This window comes from Acinonyx jubatus, chromosome B2 (assembly GCF_027475565.1).
Source record: "Acinonyx jubatus isolate Ajub_Pintada_27869175 chromosome B2, VMU_Ajub_asm_v1.0, whole genome shotgun sequence".
NCBI classification, from domain to species: Eukaryota; Metazoa; Chordata; class Mammalia; order Carnivora; family Felidae; genus Acinonyx; species Acinonyx jubatus.
The window spans coordinates 16,193,911-16,212,110 of NC_069385.1; the positions used below are offsets into that span (position 1 = coordinate 16,193,911).

The 18,200-nt window shown below is 43.2% G+C and overlaps 1 protein-coding gene and 1 long non-coding RNA gene across 11 annotated transcripts in view; one reads left to right on the top strand and one right to left on the bottom strand.

Annotated features, from left to right (window-relative positions):
• LOC113598624 (uncharacterized) overlaps positions 1 to 18,200 on the top strand; it is a 41,625-nt gene that overhangs the window by 6,700 nt on the left and 16,725 nt on the right. For all 4 annotated transcript variants that reach the window (XR_008298266.1, XR_008298268.1, XR_008298267.1 and 1 more), the window contains exon 2: positions 6,884 to 6,981. This is a non-coding gene — a long non-coding RNA (uncharacterized LOC113598624). The remainder of the gene's footprint in view (positions 1 to 6,883; positions 6,982 to 18,200) is intronic.
• The window catches only part of PLEKHG1 (pleckstrin homology and RhoGEF domain containing G1), a 227,080-nt gene continuing 216,428 nt past the window's right edge, over positions 7,549 to 18,200 (bottom strand). For 6 of the 7 annotated variants that reach the window (XM_053222103.1, XM_053222101.1, XM_053222098.1 and 3 more), the window contains 2 exons: positions 14,709 to 16,350; positions 7,549 to 8,716 (listed from right to left, as the gene is read on the bottom strand). In XM_053222103.1, the coding sequence (XP_053078078.1) occupies positions 7,653 to 8,716; positions 14,709 to 16,350 (2,706 nt within the window). In that variant the 3' untranslated portion in view covers positions 7,549 to 7,652. Of the gene's footprint in view, positions 8,717 to 8,786; positions 12,505 to 14,708; positions 16,351 to 18,200 lie in introns of those variants that run through there. The other variant, XM_053222105.1, reaches the window with a different exon arrangement.

Sequence of the window (18,200 nt, forward strand, 5' to 3'; positions counted from 1 at the left end):
TGTCCTGGGACATGGCCCGGATACCAGGGGAATGGAGCACGGTGGTTACAGCGGTCCAGATGCCAAAGACACTGACCCATCAATACCAGAAAGGTTAACAGTGTAGGGAGGGCACTTGGACTTTTCAAGGATCACAACAGATTGCACTTCCATGGGAATTCTAACTTTGGATGGACGAGAAGACTTTGGTCTCTCAGGAGGGACCACCTGAATCTTGAATGATTTGCTTGGGCCTCGAGAGAAGCTCTGGATCGGACGCAGTTTATCCAAAGCTCCGGAGATGCGAGGAGGGGTGCACAACGACACCCACCTGCAAAATCCACATCATTACCAACGAGCTCGGCATGTGAGGCCAGGCTTGGGGATCCTTGATACATACGTCTCTACTGCAGCTGATGCTTTTCTTCGACTACGTTCCTAGATGTATAATTACTGGGTCAAAGATGACCCTTTGATATTATTGATCCCTATTCCATATTACCAAATTCATTTCTGAAAAATGCATACCAACTTACATTCTCATGTAGTTGGGAGTAACCCTTTTCCTCTATCCTTAACAGTATTGGATAATTAAAAAAAAAAATCTTTTTTTTTGTATGTCACAGAATCGTATCGTTGTTTTGAGGCAACTTTCTACGTACCTATTTTATTCTGCACTTCTTCCTGCATGGTGTTAACCTTATTCCAGGCTGTCACGGCAAGGACATTTGTATAGCAAACAGCCTTTGGAAGACACAGTATCTCCCTCTGGGGCAGAAAGCAGATACGTTTGTTGTCCAGAGAGCAAGGAGAATAGCTCCCTCCAGGCGCAAAGATGGGGCAGGTTTGCTAGTAGCCCTTTAAGACTGCAGGTTCCTAAGTTCAGGATTCCCCAGCCTTGAAATAAACCCACGGCGCGTGCAGTATGCACTTGAGCTACTCTGCATCGCCCCCATGCATCTGGAGGAGCAAGGGGAGCCAATGCACACGTGAAGCTCATACCTGCTGTGCCAGGAGTAATAATGTCCATTTGTCTCTGATAGAGGAGTTTCGTGGCTTCTGCCAGCATCCATGAAACCGATGCAGGCTAACTTCTAGCCGGCAGGCTGAGTAATATTCCAGCTTCTGCACAGTTCTGGATAGTAATTTTTTTTTTTTTTGACAGTAATTTTTGAGCTGAGTGTTGACCATGCAGGCTTTCTCCTGGGTGGTAGGGGAAGGGCAATGTAGGCAAAGGGAGCGGCTCCTATGAAGGCAGAGGCAGATTTTGGAGGGCTTGGTAGATAGACTATTTGGTTCTGTTTGTGTTTAGAAATGTAAGGCTGGCTAAGATCAGGAGGACAGAGGTGAACAAGCCTGGAAGTGACGATGACAGTGGCAAGACAGCCAGCTGGGAAGCTGTTGTAGAAAGCCAAGAACAAAGGGCACAAAAGTACCCGAGGAGTTTCAGAGGAAAAAAGGGTACCAGATTGGAAGTGACAACTCGGGGGGGGGGGATGTCTTGGGGGAGGGGTGGAATCTGTTTGCTCTCAGGAGGGAAGTCTAAGCTAGAAATGGTGTTTTAGGAAAGAGTATAAACCGTAGTTGTCGCCTTCGGGGAGCTAATAAAATTAGACGAGAATGGGATGGAGAACATTTGCTCTCACAAAACTGAGGCTTATCGAGGCCAGGCAGATGACAGGTGCTAGTGACGTGGACCAGGTGCAAAAGTTCCCCCCAAAGAGGCAAAAGGTAGAGCAGACCTTCTATGACATGCTTTGCGGTAAGAGCCTATACCTTCTATCGAAAACACCTGCATGCGAGTGCCCCATGGTTACTGGAAATTTGCTGATGAAGTCTACAATGGAGAACAGAGGAACGTTAAAGTCAGTCACCCCCTTTTAGGGTGATTTTTGCCCTTAGGTTCCCTCAGAGCCCAGAGTCCGGGCCCAAACAAGCCAGATGATGGCGGGGATGATGGTGATGATTTTAAGAAGCTGGGAAGTGGGATTTTTGTGTTGAAACTTTTTGAAGACGTACAAGCCCGGTTCAGCATCTGGGCCAAGGTCTTGTTGTGATGGTAACATGAGGACCACGCGGAGAGCCACACATACGTTGCCTTTCCAACAATAGGGCCTTTGGAGCTTGTATTTGCCCCACAGAGCAGATGATTTGCTCACTATCCAAGCTCTGTTCTTTTACGTTCAGCTGAATAAACAAGGTTTTAGAACTAACGAAGTAGACCAGCTTGCTTCCCCCACCCCCTGGTGTGAGGAGGCATCCGCTGTCTAAGCCATTGTCAGGAAAATCAAGCTTTGTTGTTTTTCATAAAGTGGATTTCGTTCACCGCCTTTGTGAAGCAGACAGGTTTGTCCTCACCTGACTTCAACCCCCCAACTACACGCTAAGTTGCTCTGTGCTCTCCAAACATACCTGAAGCCAGTTACTGGGAAAGGCGTTTTGTCTAAGTGGAATTTCGGAGAGGGGTCTGATCATCTGACTCTCACGTGGCCGTGGAGCTTCTCAGCTCAGTCTCACTCGAGAGTAAATTTCCTTGGAATTCTATCAGCCAAGTGATGGAAAAAGGGCCTTGAGGCTTTTCTCTGACCTCCCCCGCCCCCGACAGAAACTACAAGTCAAGATGTTGGGTTTCTGAGGGTGCCTGCTGTGAATTTTAAAAAGCAGCTGAAATCATTGTTGTTCTTCCTCCTTTGTGTCTCTGACTTGCATGTTTTTCTCGTGTTTTGGGCTCAAACAAGTTTTTTTTTTTAATTTTTTAACGTTTATTTATTATTGAGAGACAGAGAGAGACAAAGCATGAACAGGGGAGGGGCAGAGAGAGAGGGAGACACAGAATCCGAAGCAGGCTCCAGGCTCTGAGCTGTCGGCACAGAGCCCGACGTGGGGCTCGAACTCGCGAACTGCGAGATCATGACCTGAGCCGAAGTCGGACGCCCAACCGCCTGAGCCACCCAGACGCCCCTATAATGCATTTGAGATTAATGCAAGTTGTTGCCTGTATCAATACCCAATTGCTTCTTACTGCTTAATATTATTCCAGTATGTGAATATACCATATTTTGTTTACTTATTCCTTGTTTTTTAAAAATTTTAAAAAATATTTATTTATTTCTGAGAGACAGAGAGAGACAGAGCATGAGCAGGGGAGGGGCAGAGAGAGAGGGAGACACAGAATCTGAAGCAGGCTCCAGGCTCCGAGCTGGCAGCACAGAGCCCGACGCGGGACTTGAACTCATGAACCATGAGATCGTGACCTGTGTCGAAGTCAGACGCGCAAGTTTTTGACCCCATCTATTCAATCATTAAATATTTATGGAACACCTGCGAATTGTCAGGCACTGTACAGAGCTGGTGAAAACATCCATCCCAAGGGGTCCAATGAGTCACATGCTAAATTTTAGCATATTCTTCCAGGGGCGCCTCAGTGGCGCCATCGGGTTAAGCATCTGACTCTTGATTTTGATGCAGGTCATGTCATGGTTAGTGAGTTTGAGTCCCTCGTCGGGCTCTGCCCTGACAATGTAGAGCCTGCCTGGGATCCTCTCTCTCCCTTGCTGTCTACTCCTCCCACATGCGCACCGTCTCTCTTAAAAATAAGGAAATAAACATTTTTTTAAAAGAATATTCTTTCAAAAAGAAGCTTCCAAGAAGAAACATCTCCTATAAAAGAGTTGTTTTCAAATATGCTATACACATTCCGAATGTTCATTTATGATTATATGGACTGATTGTGCAATAATATTTTGCACTCAGTAACCTTTTCAACGCAGCGTAATTCCATATTGTCTTGGTATTACACGCTCTAAATCACTTGTAAGGAAAGAAAAATATGAGAAGCTAAATGTGAGAGAATGTTTATGTTTCCATACTTTTTTTTTAAAACAAACAAACAAAAACATTAAAAAAGCATGCTTAAGAAAGCTCCATATCTTATCCATAGGACAAGGTTTAAGTTAAAGACATGTAAACTTGCAAAAGGGTTGAAGCTGTTTCTTTTATTCCAATCCCTTAGCACTGCCTAGAGAGAGGAAGTTATATAATGTAGAGGATGGGAGAGTTCTTAAAGTATTAACATTTGCTCCTCAAAACAGAGATTAAAAAAATGTTTTTTGGATTTTTTTTTGAACAAAAGAAAATAAATGTTAATATTCATGTTTAACAGCTGTGTTTCTAGTTCATTGCAAGCCTGATATTTAAGATTTTTCTTCCTTTCCCCTAAGGATTTAATTTATGTATGTAATTTACACAGGGAATGGTCTTTCTACCATCATTTGCTTCTTGAAACTGAACTTTCATGACTGTTAGAAAACCCCATCTACTTCCAGACTCGATGCAGAGGAATAAGCTACAAACCTCATAAATCCTCTAAAAAGAGGAAAAAAAAAAAACCTCATAAATCCTCAGTGTGAAGTTTAGAAATTCCCCACTTTAAAACACTCTAAAGAAAATTTCAAAAGTTATTCTCCTCTGTATAAAGAAACTTAGGCAACATATATTTTCATTATGCCAGAGTAGGGTTTATGCTTATATTGGGAACTAGAATTGCTTTCAAAATGGTCTATGTTTACCAATTTATATTAACATGCTTCTGTTCTCTGTAAAATTTTGTCTATCAAAAAAAAGGCAAGTTATACCCCCCAAAAACCCTTAATTTGTGCCCCCAAAGTTTTACATTAATTTTTGATTCAATAATGAAATAGTTAAAAAAATATCTTGTTACTACAAAGTAAAAAAAAAAAAAAAAATCTTTTTATTTCATCTAAATCACCCACCTGTCAAGAAAACACATACCATCCCAGACACTAAATTCAATATTTTAAAAGTAATCCAGGGGCACCTGGGTGGCTCAGTCGGTTATGCGTCCGACTTCGGCTCAGGTCATGATCTCGCTGTTCCGGAGTTCGAGTCCTGTGTTGGCTCTGTGTTGACAGCTCAGAGCCTGGAGCCTGTTTCAGATTCTGTGTCTCCCTCGCAGTCTCTGTCCCTACCCCTTTTGCACTCTGTCTCTCTCTCTCTCTCAACAGTAAATAAACATGAAAAAAATAATAAAAGTAACCCAAAGATACAGAAAATGTCCTGTCACTGAAACATGGCATATCGTCATTAACCGTGACCCATTTTCTGCATGGCTCATAAAGGCAAGACAAAAAAAGTATTACAACTAAACGTTGTTTGGGAAAATCTTGACCTTTCTCGAATAAACACACTATTCCACACTATAATTTACCTTGTACTTTACAAACTTTATTAAATAATGAGCATTACTAACTTTATCTTATATACAATATTTAAACTATGTTTTCCTAGATGCATTGTTTTTGTTTTTTTTTTTTTTTTGCACAAAGACTAGGTAAAAAGTGAACTTAAAAAAAAACAAACAAACCTGAACGTTCAGTACAGAGACCCAGTAAGAACTTGACATAATTTTAAGTACATATAACTTTCCCCCCAATTATGTACAATCCTACCCCACCTCCAAAAGAAACTATTTTAAACGGAAGCATTTAATTGGTAACTTTGAGGAAAAATATGAACATGATTATATATACACACAGCTCTCAAAATCTGCATCCTGGCTGACAGAAGACATCTAAAAGGTAAAGGTTTATCCTAGAACCTAAAGACAATGACACAGACATTTTATACAGCACGACATCCACCTCGGTGCAGCCAGGTGACATGGAAGCCATGCAACGAGAACACTGGTGTGAAGGGTTCATAATTTCTGAGAGTAAGACACCGCAGTAATATGGACAATATTGACAATTGGGGGTCATACACACTAAACAGCAAAAATAGGAAACTACATTCTAGGACAAGAAGAATCAGATAACTTTGTTTTGCAAGCGCACTAACAAGCCCTTCTGGCAAGTCTGAGAACGTGCTTCCTTGCAGGGCTTGTCTTTTCTGACACTGCTTAGTCCTGAAAACTCCTATCAAGTATAAAGAAAGGCAGTGAAAGAAGGAATGTCTCTAGAACCATGCTATCCAACAGGGACTTTGTTTGACAAGCTCTAAGAAGAAAGAAGATAGAGAAGGAAGAAACTTGGGTTCTTTTCTGTTATTTCAAAGGAAAAATGAAGGTCTTTAGTTAGGTACCTGCTTGTAAAATAAGGACGGTCACGTCTGATGTTTCGTGGTTAAGAAAACGAGGCACAGGACTCAAGAAGAGGAAAAGAATTATGGGGAGATGTCACCGATGGAAATCAGTATCGTTGCTTACCTTCGGATAAAAGGCCCACACCCCCTTTCCTACACATATAGTTTTCAAAATAAAAAACCGAGCAGGTGGGGAAGGGATCACAGAACGTAAAACCGCTTAAAGGGAGCCTTAAAAGGCCACAGTTTAAGAACACACTCTTCTTGCATTGACGGGAATCTTCAATAAAATGCAACATTGTTATAAAGGACCCATAGATCTGCCTTCGCTTCTCTCTTGTGCTTCTTCGGTTTTGTTTTTTACTCTCAAGGTCTGGTTTTTGCAGTTTCCTTCCATGAAGTGGTATGTTGGTCCGCGATATCACAGTGAGCGGCTACTCGAAGACCATAATGACAATGAAAAGAGGTTTTTAGTCACAGCTTAGCAGCCAAAGATTCTTTGCTCTCAAACAACGAAAAGAGGCCCTCGCGTTATGCTTAGTTTAAAAACCACATTTCATCGCGGTCAACGAAATCCTCAAGGCTGGGATGAGGTCATTTGGTTGAATACGAAACTCAGGGAAGTACAAAGGAAAACCTGCTGTGCAAAGGGTGACGCTAACGTGTGTTGTTGTATTTTAGCTCCTGGCTTGCTTTGTGTTGAGTAGAGATACGCACAAAGAAATAGCATGCAGGGTTCTATTTCCGCCCCCTCTTTAACTGTAATATGAGGAGATAACCATCTTTTCTATTTTCTTGCTTGTAGTTTTCTTTAAGCACTTGAGGAAAGCATTCCTTTTACTCCAGCCATCAAAAATAAACATAAGAGCGAGCACATCCTCCAGACCTCGTCCAGGAATAGAGGTAAGGATTTTTGCTTACACACAACTGGTCTTGCTACCTTCTGGTGCACAATAGGTACCCAATTTCCACACTAGCGTGACCCTGTTAGAGAAATCACTGATACAGAGTGAAACGGGCACTGGAGATCCTCCAATGAGAGATCTCTAGCTTAAGTTTTGCTAGGGTCTCGTCGCAAGCGAAACCCAAATGCCCGATGTGATTCACGTAATCCTTTAAACGGCTTTCGTTTCCCTTCTTTCGCAAACATGCGGAAAAGCCTCCTTGCTGCCTTTGGGTCCTAGAATAAAAACTATTTGTGGCTTCTGGATAACAGGAGAGGATTATGGCATTTCTTAAAGTCTGGACACTATTGTCAGGATATGGGAGAAACTTTCATGGCCATCAGGTTAAAAAAAAAAAAAAAAGCCTAAAAATTTTCAAGTAAGATTGACTTACAGGAGACACGACACAGCATCAGAGAATATACACTGTTAGGTGCTGACACTGCCTATACAGTACGATTCCGGCTGGCTTGTCAGCCGTTTCCAAAAGTTGTGCTGGAAAAGAAAGTATGGTTTACACTTCTGGTTATTACAAAATCGTTTTTAATCTGGTACATATAAAACACCTGTCAGTATCTGTAATCTGTGAGCATCACACGACATGGGTTTGCGCAGCTTCTACTAAGAAACTTAGGCAAAGCTGCTGGAACTAAGACATTGAAATTTTTCCCTCAGCGACTGGACGATATTTTGCTGATTGGGAGATGGCCCCCTCCAGAGATAGTCATTCAGTTTGTCCGAATCGTCGTAGGACGTCAGGTATGGTGAAATCCCAAGTGGGTCACCCATTGGCTTTTTGGGAGAGCACGGACTGTTCACAGGGTAAGACGTGTTGTTGCTACGGGTCTTCTCAGTAAAGTCAGCATCCGTCATCTGTGGGTCAGCTTTCTTCCTACGACCGTGAGATAGCTCTAACTCTGACTCATCTTCTTCTGACTTTATTTCCACATAGTCGTCTTCGTCTCCTTCAGTCTCCTTGAAATTGGAAAAATAGTTCTGTGTAGCTATTTGAGCACTTAAGGGCAAATTTCTATTGACGACCAGAACCTTCTGTGAGTCTCGGAGCGTGAGATCGGAGCGTTTTTCAGTGCCCTGTTGACACGAGTCAGCCATACCTGCCAGCAAATCCTGGTGGCTCTCACACCTTGAACTTTTGTGCAAAGACAGCAGCTGTTTCTTTCCCACTTCTCCAGGGTAGTTGATGGAGTCCACGGACTTGTTTATCAAGATTGAGGAAGATGACTGGGACCTATTGTAAGGCTGAGATTTAGCACTGATTCCTTTCCGACCCAAAGAGTTGTAAAGGTGGCCCTGGTAAGAGTTCTCTTTGTTGGGCTGACTGACTATCACACTGTGTCTCTGGAAGGAGCCCAGCAGAGGGTCGGAGGTTTGAAGAGAAGGCACAGAGCAAGCTGTGGACAGCTGTCTTGGAATGTTTTTTGTGTTGATCTCTAAAGTGGGATGTTTCGACTTCAAGTCTTGCTCTGGCTGGGGACAGAAGTGCACTAACTCTCCATTACTATAGGTTGAATGCAAAAGCCAATCCTCGCTGCCATGTTGGGACCGGGGAGCTGATGCAGACGTGGGGTTGGAGTGTTCTCGAGGGCTGGCCCAGCCGTCCTTCTGGGTCTTAAAGGGGGTCTCTCTGAATACAATCTGGTCATACAATTGGGAATACTCGGCAATCCTGGCACCTGGAAGGCGAATGTGAAACAATAAACATACACAGGGTTATGTCCACATGCAAAGATTAAAAAAAAAAAAAAAATATATATATATATATAACATGCTAACAAACATATTTAAAAATTTTAAATAGGCAGGACTTTTAAGTGTGAGGATGAGTCATCACTGAGTACTAAGCAACGCGAGCTAATAATCCACAGTTTCATAAAAAATAAAAATGTCACCAAAAATGTCACCCAAAGGTTCATTTAATTTGATATCATTCTGGATGAGTTTACTTCAGGTCTGCAAATGTTCACTATCTATCATGGAAATTTCTGGTGTTCTTTACAAGCACGAAATGGTGTCAGTGCTAAAAAACGGGCATCATAGAAACAAGAAGGTCAGCACTTAAACCCTGGTCAATGAAAAATAACACAAGTGTCGTTAAAAGGAATATGACACAATCCACTAGTGGCTACCCCTGGCTTCTCACTAGTCTTGATTGGTCCCAGCCAATGACTCGTAGAAGAGGCCGCTCCTGGTGGCTGTTCCTGTACTTCCTGTTTCCAGGTGGCTGTCCACTGCCACTGTCTGGGAAACCAGTGTCTGCAGGAGGTCCTCCCTTCCAGTATTTCAAAACCACGTGTATTGACCGACCCACATCTCCCTTCCCATCCCCAAGAAGCTGGGCATTGAAGTCTACGCTTCCGAGGTATTGAGAATGAACCATCTGTGCATAGGATCGATAGTGTAACATTCTCTAGTATTTGGCCAGAACAGGATTTGACTGTTACTTCCACAAAAGCTATTGCCACGTTAAATTAAGCTGTGAGGCCATTCTCCTCTCTGTTCCACTTCTGAGTACAGATATTTCTAAAGATGTTAACAGAATCAAGACACGGATACAATATTCTCTCGGACCAGGAATGTTTTAAGAGACTGAGCCAAGAGAATGTCAATTTCAAGAGCTACCCACCCCTCCATCATCCCAATCCAGGTATCCACATGACCACCCTAGGATCAAAAAATTCCATGCATCCTATAAATTACCCAGAACACATCTACATAGTCTTTATGAAAGGGATCTATCCCATATGAGATGGCCAGCAAGTGACATTACATTTTCTTCCTCTTTAAGCTTTTGATATTTTTAGTAGCCTATTGTTAGCAAATTACCCCTTGAATTTAAATAAAATGTTTAGTTGAGTTTCTGCCATTTCTTTTGTCTCAATCTTCTATGAGAACAGAAGACAAGTTGCAATTACTCTGTGTGCCTTTAATTGCGAGCTTCTCAAATCGTTCCCTAGTCCTCCAAATCAGGGTAAATCGTCTGTTTAACTTTGTACAGACCCTACACTCCGATCCTTTAGGTTTTCAAGTCCAGATTCCTTGGAAGAACAGAGAATATCACTTTAGAATTTCTAGTAACAAAAACATGAGCTATTATTCCTTAAATGGAATACTGACGATTCTCAATGCCAATTAAATTTGGCAACCCCTTAAGAGACTGTAAGTTTTGATTGGGGCACCTAGGGGGCTCAGCTGATTGAGCGTCTGACTTCAGCTCAGGTCACGATCTCACGGTTTGTGAGTTCAAGCCCCGCGTCGGGCTCTGTGCTGACAGCTCAGAGCCCGGAGCCTGCTTCAGATTCTGTGTCTCCCTCTCTCTCTCTGCCCCTCCCCAACTCATGCTCGGTCTCCCTCTCTCTCTGTCTCTCAAAAATAAACATTAAAACAAAAAAGCACTTTAAGAAAATCTACATGAACCAAGGTGCTCACGTTAGCCATTCTGAAATCTATAATGTTTCATTAACTATGAAACCCAAACAAAGGCAACTGAACTTTTAGACATAAGTCACTGGTTAGTGAAAGGCAAATGGTTCTGCCCAAACCATTGTCATTTATATTACGGCCCTGCACCTGATCCCGCAGCTAAGTCAGGAAGGCTCTGAACTTTTACAAGATACCAATAAGGTGACAATTTCGGGGAAAGCAATGAGAGCTAATTAAAACATTTGGTTAAACTATTTCAGTACCAAAGTTTAACCATAAAGTTGTGTATGAACATGGTAGCCCAGATGATCTGAAACCATCTATTACCCAAAAAATCCACAGTATTTCTCATGCCTCTTTCTTCCTAATCACACTCTCTTCCTCTTCCTTTGCTTTATCAAATCCGATTTACCTCTCAAGACCCTCTATAAGCCCTACCCCTTTCATGAATCATTTTCTGATCCATTTGTTTTCACTGAAGTGTTGTATTAGTGTGGACCATAATATTTAGCTATTGGTTGCACACACATGCATAGACATGCACACACGCATACGCTCAATCTTGTGTTGCTAATTGTTTTATGTGGTCTAGTTTATCATTCCAGCTAGTCTATGAGCTTTTAGTCTTGGAGAACAATCCTCACAGAGCACCAAGCATAATTTCGGATAGAAATCAGTCTCGGAAACTACTTAATTATTCTGATAATTTTTGGACTGCCACCTTTTATTTTAAGCATTGTGTTAAAAATGGAGGTGCTTAGGGTGCCTGGTTGGCTCAGTCGGTCAAACGTCCGACTTCAGCTCAGGTCATGATCTTGTGGTTTGTGGGTTCGAGCCCTGTGTTGGGCTCTGTGCTGACAGCTCAGAGCCTGGAGCCTGCTTCTGGTTCTGTGTCTCCCTCTCTCTCCGCCCCTCCTCCACTCACATTCTGTCTCTCTCTCAAAAATAAACATTAAAATTTTTTTTAAAAAAAATGAATGTGCTTTTTCTAAGACCATTCCCCAGAGAGTAGAAAGGCAGCCTAGAAAATCAGGGGCACAGCAGAAAAAGAGGGAGCAGGAAAGTAGTCTTTGATTAAAATGCTTCCTATAGACAACTCATAATGCACACAGTTTACCTTTGGATAATAAAAAGTCGACCATTTATAGATTTGCAATAAAAAGTATCTTAAAAGTAGACAATATACGGTGCCTATCTAAGTTGTGGAGCTTTTGTTCTGTTTTGTCCCAGCTTGGCATTCTAAGAGAGTCTATAACTTGTTTGATGGCAATGTGAATAAGAGACTGCTTCCAAAGGAACAGGTGTCATTCAATAGATTTCTTTAGCCAGATGTATACAGGAAATAGCCAGTGCAAGACGACACTTCTAATCTAAAAACCTTAGTATCGGTCAGCTGGTTCAGAGGCCCCCATCATCCTTAGTTCTGGCATTAACAGACTTTATAGAACATGTCTATTATCATTATGTGACGACCCAGGGCTGTCCCTGGTTTACTTCTCTTTTGTTCATTTCAGTGGTGGTGTTCTTAGGATTCCAGATGAAAGCTTGAAGTGATCCTTACCGAGAAAAGTATGAAATATATTGCTTTCAAGACAGACGATTAATGTCAATGTTTCTGATACTGCTTGAGGTGTGGACCAAAGCATAAAATGTTATTTTGCCTTCTCTATGCAAAAAAAAGGAAAATTCCTCAAACCTATATGGAGTCTTCTCCCACGTAAAACATCACACAAAAAGGGAACCCAAAGGTTTCGTGGCCTCAAAGACTATCAGGAGGGAGGTCTGACTGACCGAGAAGGCCGGCATGCTATCATAGGCTCTAAACAGTGGGGGAAACTAGACCTGGTTGGGTGATTTAAAGGCAGAAATCTGACCCGGGGCCTGTAGACCCCCCGCCAGAGAGTTCAATAAAGGTGCTCGAGAGTTTCAGCAGGTGAATAGGGCGTTCCTCCTTCCGTACAACACCGAGAGCAAGCTCCTGGCAAAGTGGCAAGGCCCATACGAAGAAGTCTGGAGAATCGGTCCGTTCGATTATGACGTCCTGTGCCCAGATAAACAAGAGAGAGAAAAGGAGTCATCATGTCAACTGATTGAAAGCCTAGTGGGCACAGGAAGTGGTCTCGATCCACCCGGATGGAAGATTCCTCAGGTCTGAGAGATGGCAGGCCCTAGGGACGTGCTCCTGCCAGACAGCAGGGGAGACCCCGCTCTCAGAAGATGACTTTGGAGCGATCTCCTCCTCTTGGTTGGGGAGAACGTCGGTAGTAGCCCACCATGTCAAGAAAGGACCCAGATGCAAAGCTGAGAAAAGATCCTATGGGATCCCAAGAAGACATCAGTAGGTAAAAGCAAAAAGAGAACAAACCAAAAATAAAAAGAGGCAAAAGAAAACCCCAAAAGGCAAATCTGTCCATACTTAAAAGGTGGGTAAAAAAGAAGATTATTCAAAGTAGTTGTAAGCCCGAATGAAACAGCACTGAAGGACACACTTCTATCAATTTTTGAGTTTTGCATGTTAATAGATGGTCCGTGTTCAAAACAACCTGGCTCAGGCGATTACCACTTTTTAAAGGACAGTCTGCTGGTATAATCTACCATCATCAGAAACGTTGGAACTAGATTTCTCTTAGCCCAGGTTTGGTCAGTGACTGCACTGCTGTTTACAATGTCACCTCTGTCCCCAAAGAGTCCTTCTGCGGCTGGAACCCACTTTTTTTCCACGTGTAACAACAAACCAGCTTAGCGACGCTAGCGTCGGAAAAGGGATCCAAATCAATTCGAGCATATTCTTGCAAGGAGGAAAAACATAGGCCCGTCTGGTCTCTCACACTCATACAAAATTCACTTTTCACCTTATTCTATTTAAAAAGAAGAAGAAGGACTCAAGAGAGTCTGCAAAGTCCTTCAGGTAGCAATTTCATGGCTTAACTGCCCTATTTGTTAGGAAACTTCACTGTGTGATTAGTTCTAGAAAAAGAGGCAAGCTGTTGACAATTCTTAAATACTCCCAAACTTGAAAAAAATCCCTATACGTCCTTGTCATGTAACTTGTGGCTTCATTTTGGACTTGGAGATCCCCTTCTCATTCTCTGGTTTCCACGAAGAGAAGGAAATCAACCTCCAAGAAAGGGGGTGAGTGGCACCAATCTGGCCAGATGAGCCGTGTCACTATCCTGCTAACTACCTGAATGTGCCTCGATACTGAGCCATCTGGGTTTTACTTTTAATTGGAGAAAGGTCTCCTCTCATTTGATACTGAGGTGGTCCTTTGTCAGAAAAATCTAGGGCAGGGATTCTTAAAATAGGATCAAAAGACCACACTGTTTTAAGCTGCAGACTCCTGGGCCTAACCCCAGAAATCTCTCTGGGTCTAGAGGTGAAAAGCTCCTGAGGTGAGAAGCAGCCCTCAGGTTTCTCCTCCAGTGACAGTCATGTGTCTCATTCACACATGTGTCCCTCCACCAAGATCAGTGTCGAGTTTTGTGTATGTACTTCTTTATAACACAGAGAGAAGTCAAGCCTTTAGCCCAAGTCCTGCCAACATTGTACCTGAGATCCCAGATTTCTGCCCCAGAAAGGAGGCTTGACTGAAGTTATTAAACTTTTTGGAAGCTATGTGAGAATACCAAGTGAGATAGTATTAAATGCATGATAGCAGCTATTTAAAACACACACACACACACACACACACACACACACACACACACACAAACTGGTAACAGAAATACGTGGAAAACAACTAAGGTATAAAATGTGAATAGCTCTTAAAGAGAGCAGAGAGGACTCCTTTTCCCCTGTTAGGATGAGTGGGCATTTTCTGTTGGGATTCTGGAACAACCCTATTCCACAGGCTTCCAAATCTTCAAAGCGTACTTGAGCCACTGCTCATTCCCAGCACAATTGATTCACAGGGAAAGGCTTTACGTGATGCCACAAGTTCAACTGATTGCTATTTTTTACACTTCAGAGTGGAGAACAGGGCTTAAAACATCAAGCCTGCAGTGACAGTGTTACACCTACAACAAAAGCCTCCGAGACCAAATCTTACTCCAAGAGACTCTGAGCCAAAAGTGGGAAAAGATGAGCAACGGCCTCGCCAGTGTTTGTTAGTAAGTCAGCGGTCTCGATTTGAGAGAATGAACGTCTGAGTGGCAATGTTCTCAAGGTTTAAGGACATTTGGAACCTGGAAGCTGCCCTCACATCCTACTTTCAAGAAGGAAGGAAAGCAGTGTGAAGGAACGTACCGATGGCAGGGCCCCCTTGCTTCTTCTCTTCTAAGATGGCCGCCAGGTCTTTGTGCGTGGACTTCTGTTGCTGGCCGGCCAGTGGTTGCTCCAGCTCTGGGCTTCTCACTTTTAAGAGTTGATTTGCCTTCTTGATCTTCTGACTGTACTGCCTGGCCATCATAAAAACCCTGCTTCTTGTCTTATCTGTGGCATCCATCCCAGGGTCAGGGGTTTCCAAGTCTGTTTGGGACAGACCGCTGTTGGCCAAGTCGTAGGGATTTTCCATGGGAGGTGTTTCACTGGCCAGAGACAGCCGGTTGAGACTCATAAAGGAGTCTTCTTTAGAAATCAGGTCTTCCTCAAACGGGCAGTTGGCCCGGCTAGGTCTGCCGCTGTCTTTCAGCGGCGTGAGGAAAGCGTGGCCCTCCGGGAGTGACAGCGTGGACACGGAACGTGCCGCCTCTCTGCCCAGCTCGGGGGTGCTCTCGGAGTACAGCCTGCCCGGCATGTCCTCTGTGCTGACGGGAAATGCTGCCAGGAGCCGGTCTCTAGCTTTGACTTCATTTTTCTTGATGTAATTTTCCAGGTCATTCCAGATTTCGTCCACTTCTTCAGACAGTTTATCAGATATCGATTTATCGGCTAGGGACAGGTCACAGCTGAAAGAGTTATAGAGCAAACTCAAATAATCATTATCAGAGGGGCCCTGGTGGTAAGGGGCTTCGTCCTCACTGAACTGGAGGCTGTCCTGGGAAACGAAGGGCCTCAGACTGTCGCAGCATGCAAAGTCGGCGTCCAGACCTAAGAAGGTGCTCCTCTTGGGACGCTTCAGGCTGCTGCATTTGAAGTCCAGTGAGGGTGGATCTGGGAGCCCTATGGTGTCATAGATGTTTTCTTCAACCATCTGGAGTTCGTGTGTGCTTTGGTTCGACGCCTGGCGACCAGTTGGCACTCCGTCCCTCATCGTGTGCAGAGAGGTCTTCTCGTGGTCAGCCTGCCTCTTTGAGAAGGCCAGCTCCGGGGTGCTCTTGGGGCGGACAGAGTCCCTGGCTGTTTTGGGGGGCGTGGGTTCGGCTTCTTCCCGTTTGGCAACCATCAGTTTCAAGTCCTCGTAACTTATGTTGTCATAGACATGGTCTACGTCATCGATAGTCAACTCTACGGATGACCCAAAGGGAGTCATTCCTTCCTGCCCTTCTGTTTTAGGGCCACTCTGCAGTTCCCTTCGGGGGCTATACTGAGAGCCACCACCGTCCCGAATTCTTATTTCGGGGGGACACGTGTTGCTCTCGCCAGCGCTACTGGCCCGCCTGACGACCCGGTGGCCAGAGCCGGTGGCTTCTGTGGATTCAATCTGTCCCATGTGCCAACTGCACGGGCGACTGGAAGTACCGTCTTCACACAGTCTGGCAGAGTTCAGATCCGAGGAGGAGAAAGAGGGCACAAACATCTGATAGTCATCTTCACCATCCTCATTCTCCTGAGGGGACCGACGGCTAGGAAACAAGGCTTGTCTGATCTGGTGGTCCGTCCAGATGTTTCTGATGGCTCCTCCCCCACGAAGCACGCTGATAATGGCAGAAGTGCTCGGCTGACTGTTCCTCTGTGCGGGAGATGGTCCCGTTGAGGTCCGCGGGGGAGACCCTTCCTCTCTGGAGACCTGGGGCAGATAGAGACATATTGGCTGAACCGGAGTGCCATAGACACAGAGTGCCCTGGTTTTACACATTGCCTCTCCCACCGGACTATAATATTCTTAAAGCAAATGATCGGTAAATGTTGATTTTCACTGAGGGGAAAAGCACGTCAGAGTTTTGCAAACAGGGGCAGAAAGGACAGGAACTGATATTCACTTAGAAACAGGCCAGGCCATTTGCAGACATTCTCCACAGGTAATGCTCATACTCTGCGGGTTAGATGTGATTGTACCAATCGCACCCTAAGGAAACCCAGGCTCTCTCTAGTTGGTAGAAAGGCTGGGATGCAAACCTAGGTCTGACTCCAAATCCCTTACCCCAATGCAGGGAATCGGCAAAACACAGAAAACTCTTAGATGCTTCGAATAATTCCGACGCGCACTTGGCAAATAACATTATATGCGTGAACGTACATGGGTATCGAGGGCCATGGTATCTGGTTTCTCTCTGAGGCTTGACTCCTAGGAACCCAATTGTGGTTTCTGGTGTACCAGAAGCCTCTCTCAGTAACCTGACGGCACAGCTCGAGGCTTTCTCTGAAATCTGCAGACCTGCCTTGCACCTGACCAGCATTGCCTTGATTTATAAATTCTAGGCAGAGACTCTGTTGCAGGAATGTAACTTAATCCACTTTTGAGCTGGTGAGCTTTTTACTTTCTCTCAAAATATATTTGATTAAGTAATATTTAGATACCTGTTAGGAAGTAAAATATGAGCGACGTTAACAAGGTCTCATAAAAAAACACAGTGGGGTCTTTTATCACTTGGAACCTTTCTTGATGGACCTCAATTGTGCAGACAGAGAGTGGATCGGCCTCTGATGCCGTCTGTAGTAGAAGGATCAGCTTCAAAGAGTTGCAAGGGTTAAGACCAGTTCAAACTGATTAGCACCAGGGACATATTTTCTGACTGAAGCACTATAATAACCAGTTAGAACGGTCCAATGAGCAAGAATCTTTCATCACTTGTCCATGAAACTGGGATACATATTTTCTTGGACTAACCTCTCAGCAATGTGTCTGCCTGCCTGCCTGTCTGTGTATCAGGGAGGGAAGGGAAGTGTAGGGAAGGCAAGAAAAACATTTCATCCTGAATGTTATTTTTCTATTAAAAATTAAAAGCTAAAAAAACCCCACCTCATTAGTCATTTAATCTTGTGCTCACTTTTTTTCATGTGATCAAACCGTGGACCATTTGAGGACTAGGAACCAATGAATATGCACACGTATGGACACACACACACACACACAAATATATATATATATATATATATATATATATATATATATACACACACACATACACACATATATATATGATTAATATATATATATATGATTATGTAGGATATATATAGGATATAATATATCTATATCTATAGATATATATATTATATATATATCTATAGATATATATATATAGGATATATCTATCTATCTATCTATATATATATATATAGGATTATATATTATATCTATCTATCTATCTATCTATCTATAGATAGATAGATAGATAGATATAGGATTATATTTATGGCTCTATTTTCTTCCCTCACCCTTTAATATCTCTCCCTTTTTACCTTACTCAGACTGTACTGGTATCATGTTTATAAAATATGGGCAGCCAGACGCTACATTTTACAAAATAAATATAGTATTAACTAGTAAAATCATGACAAAGCACTTTGAAAGTGTAACAAAAGCATTTTGTGAACAGCCAAGTAATACTTTCTTAAAATCTTCCATTCCAGAACGATTCCCAGACAATTTAGAAAATGAAGAAACCTGCATTTTTAATATCAAAAGATGCTTTC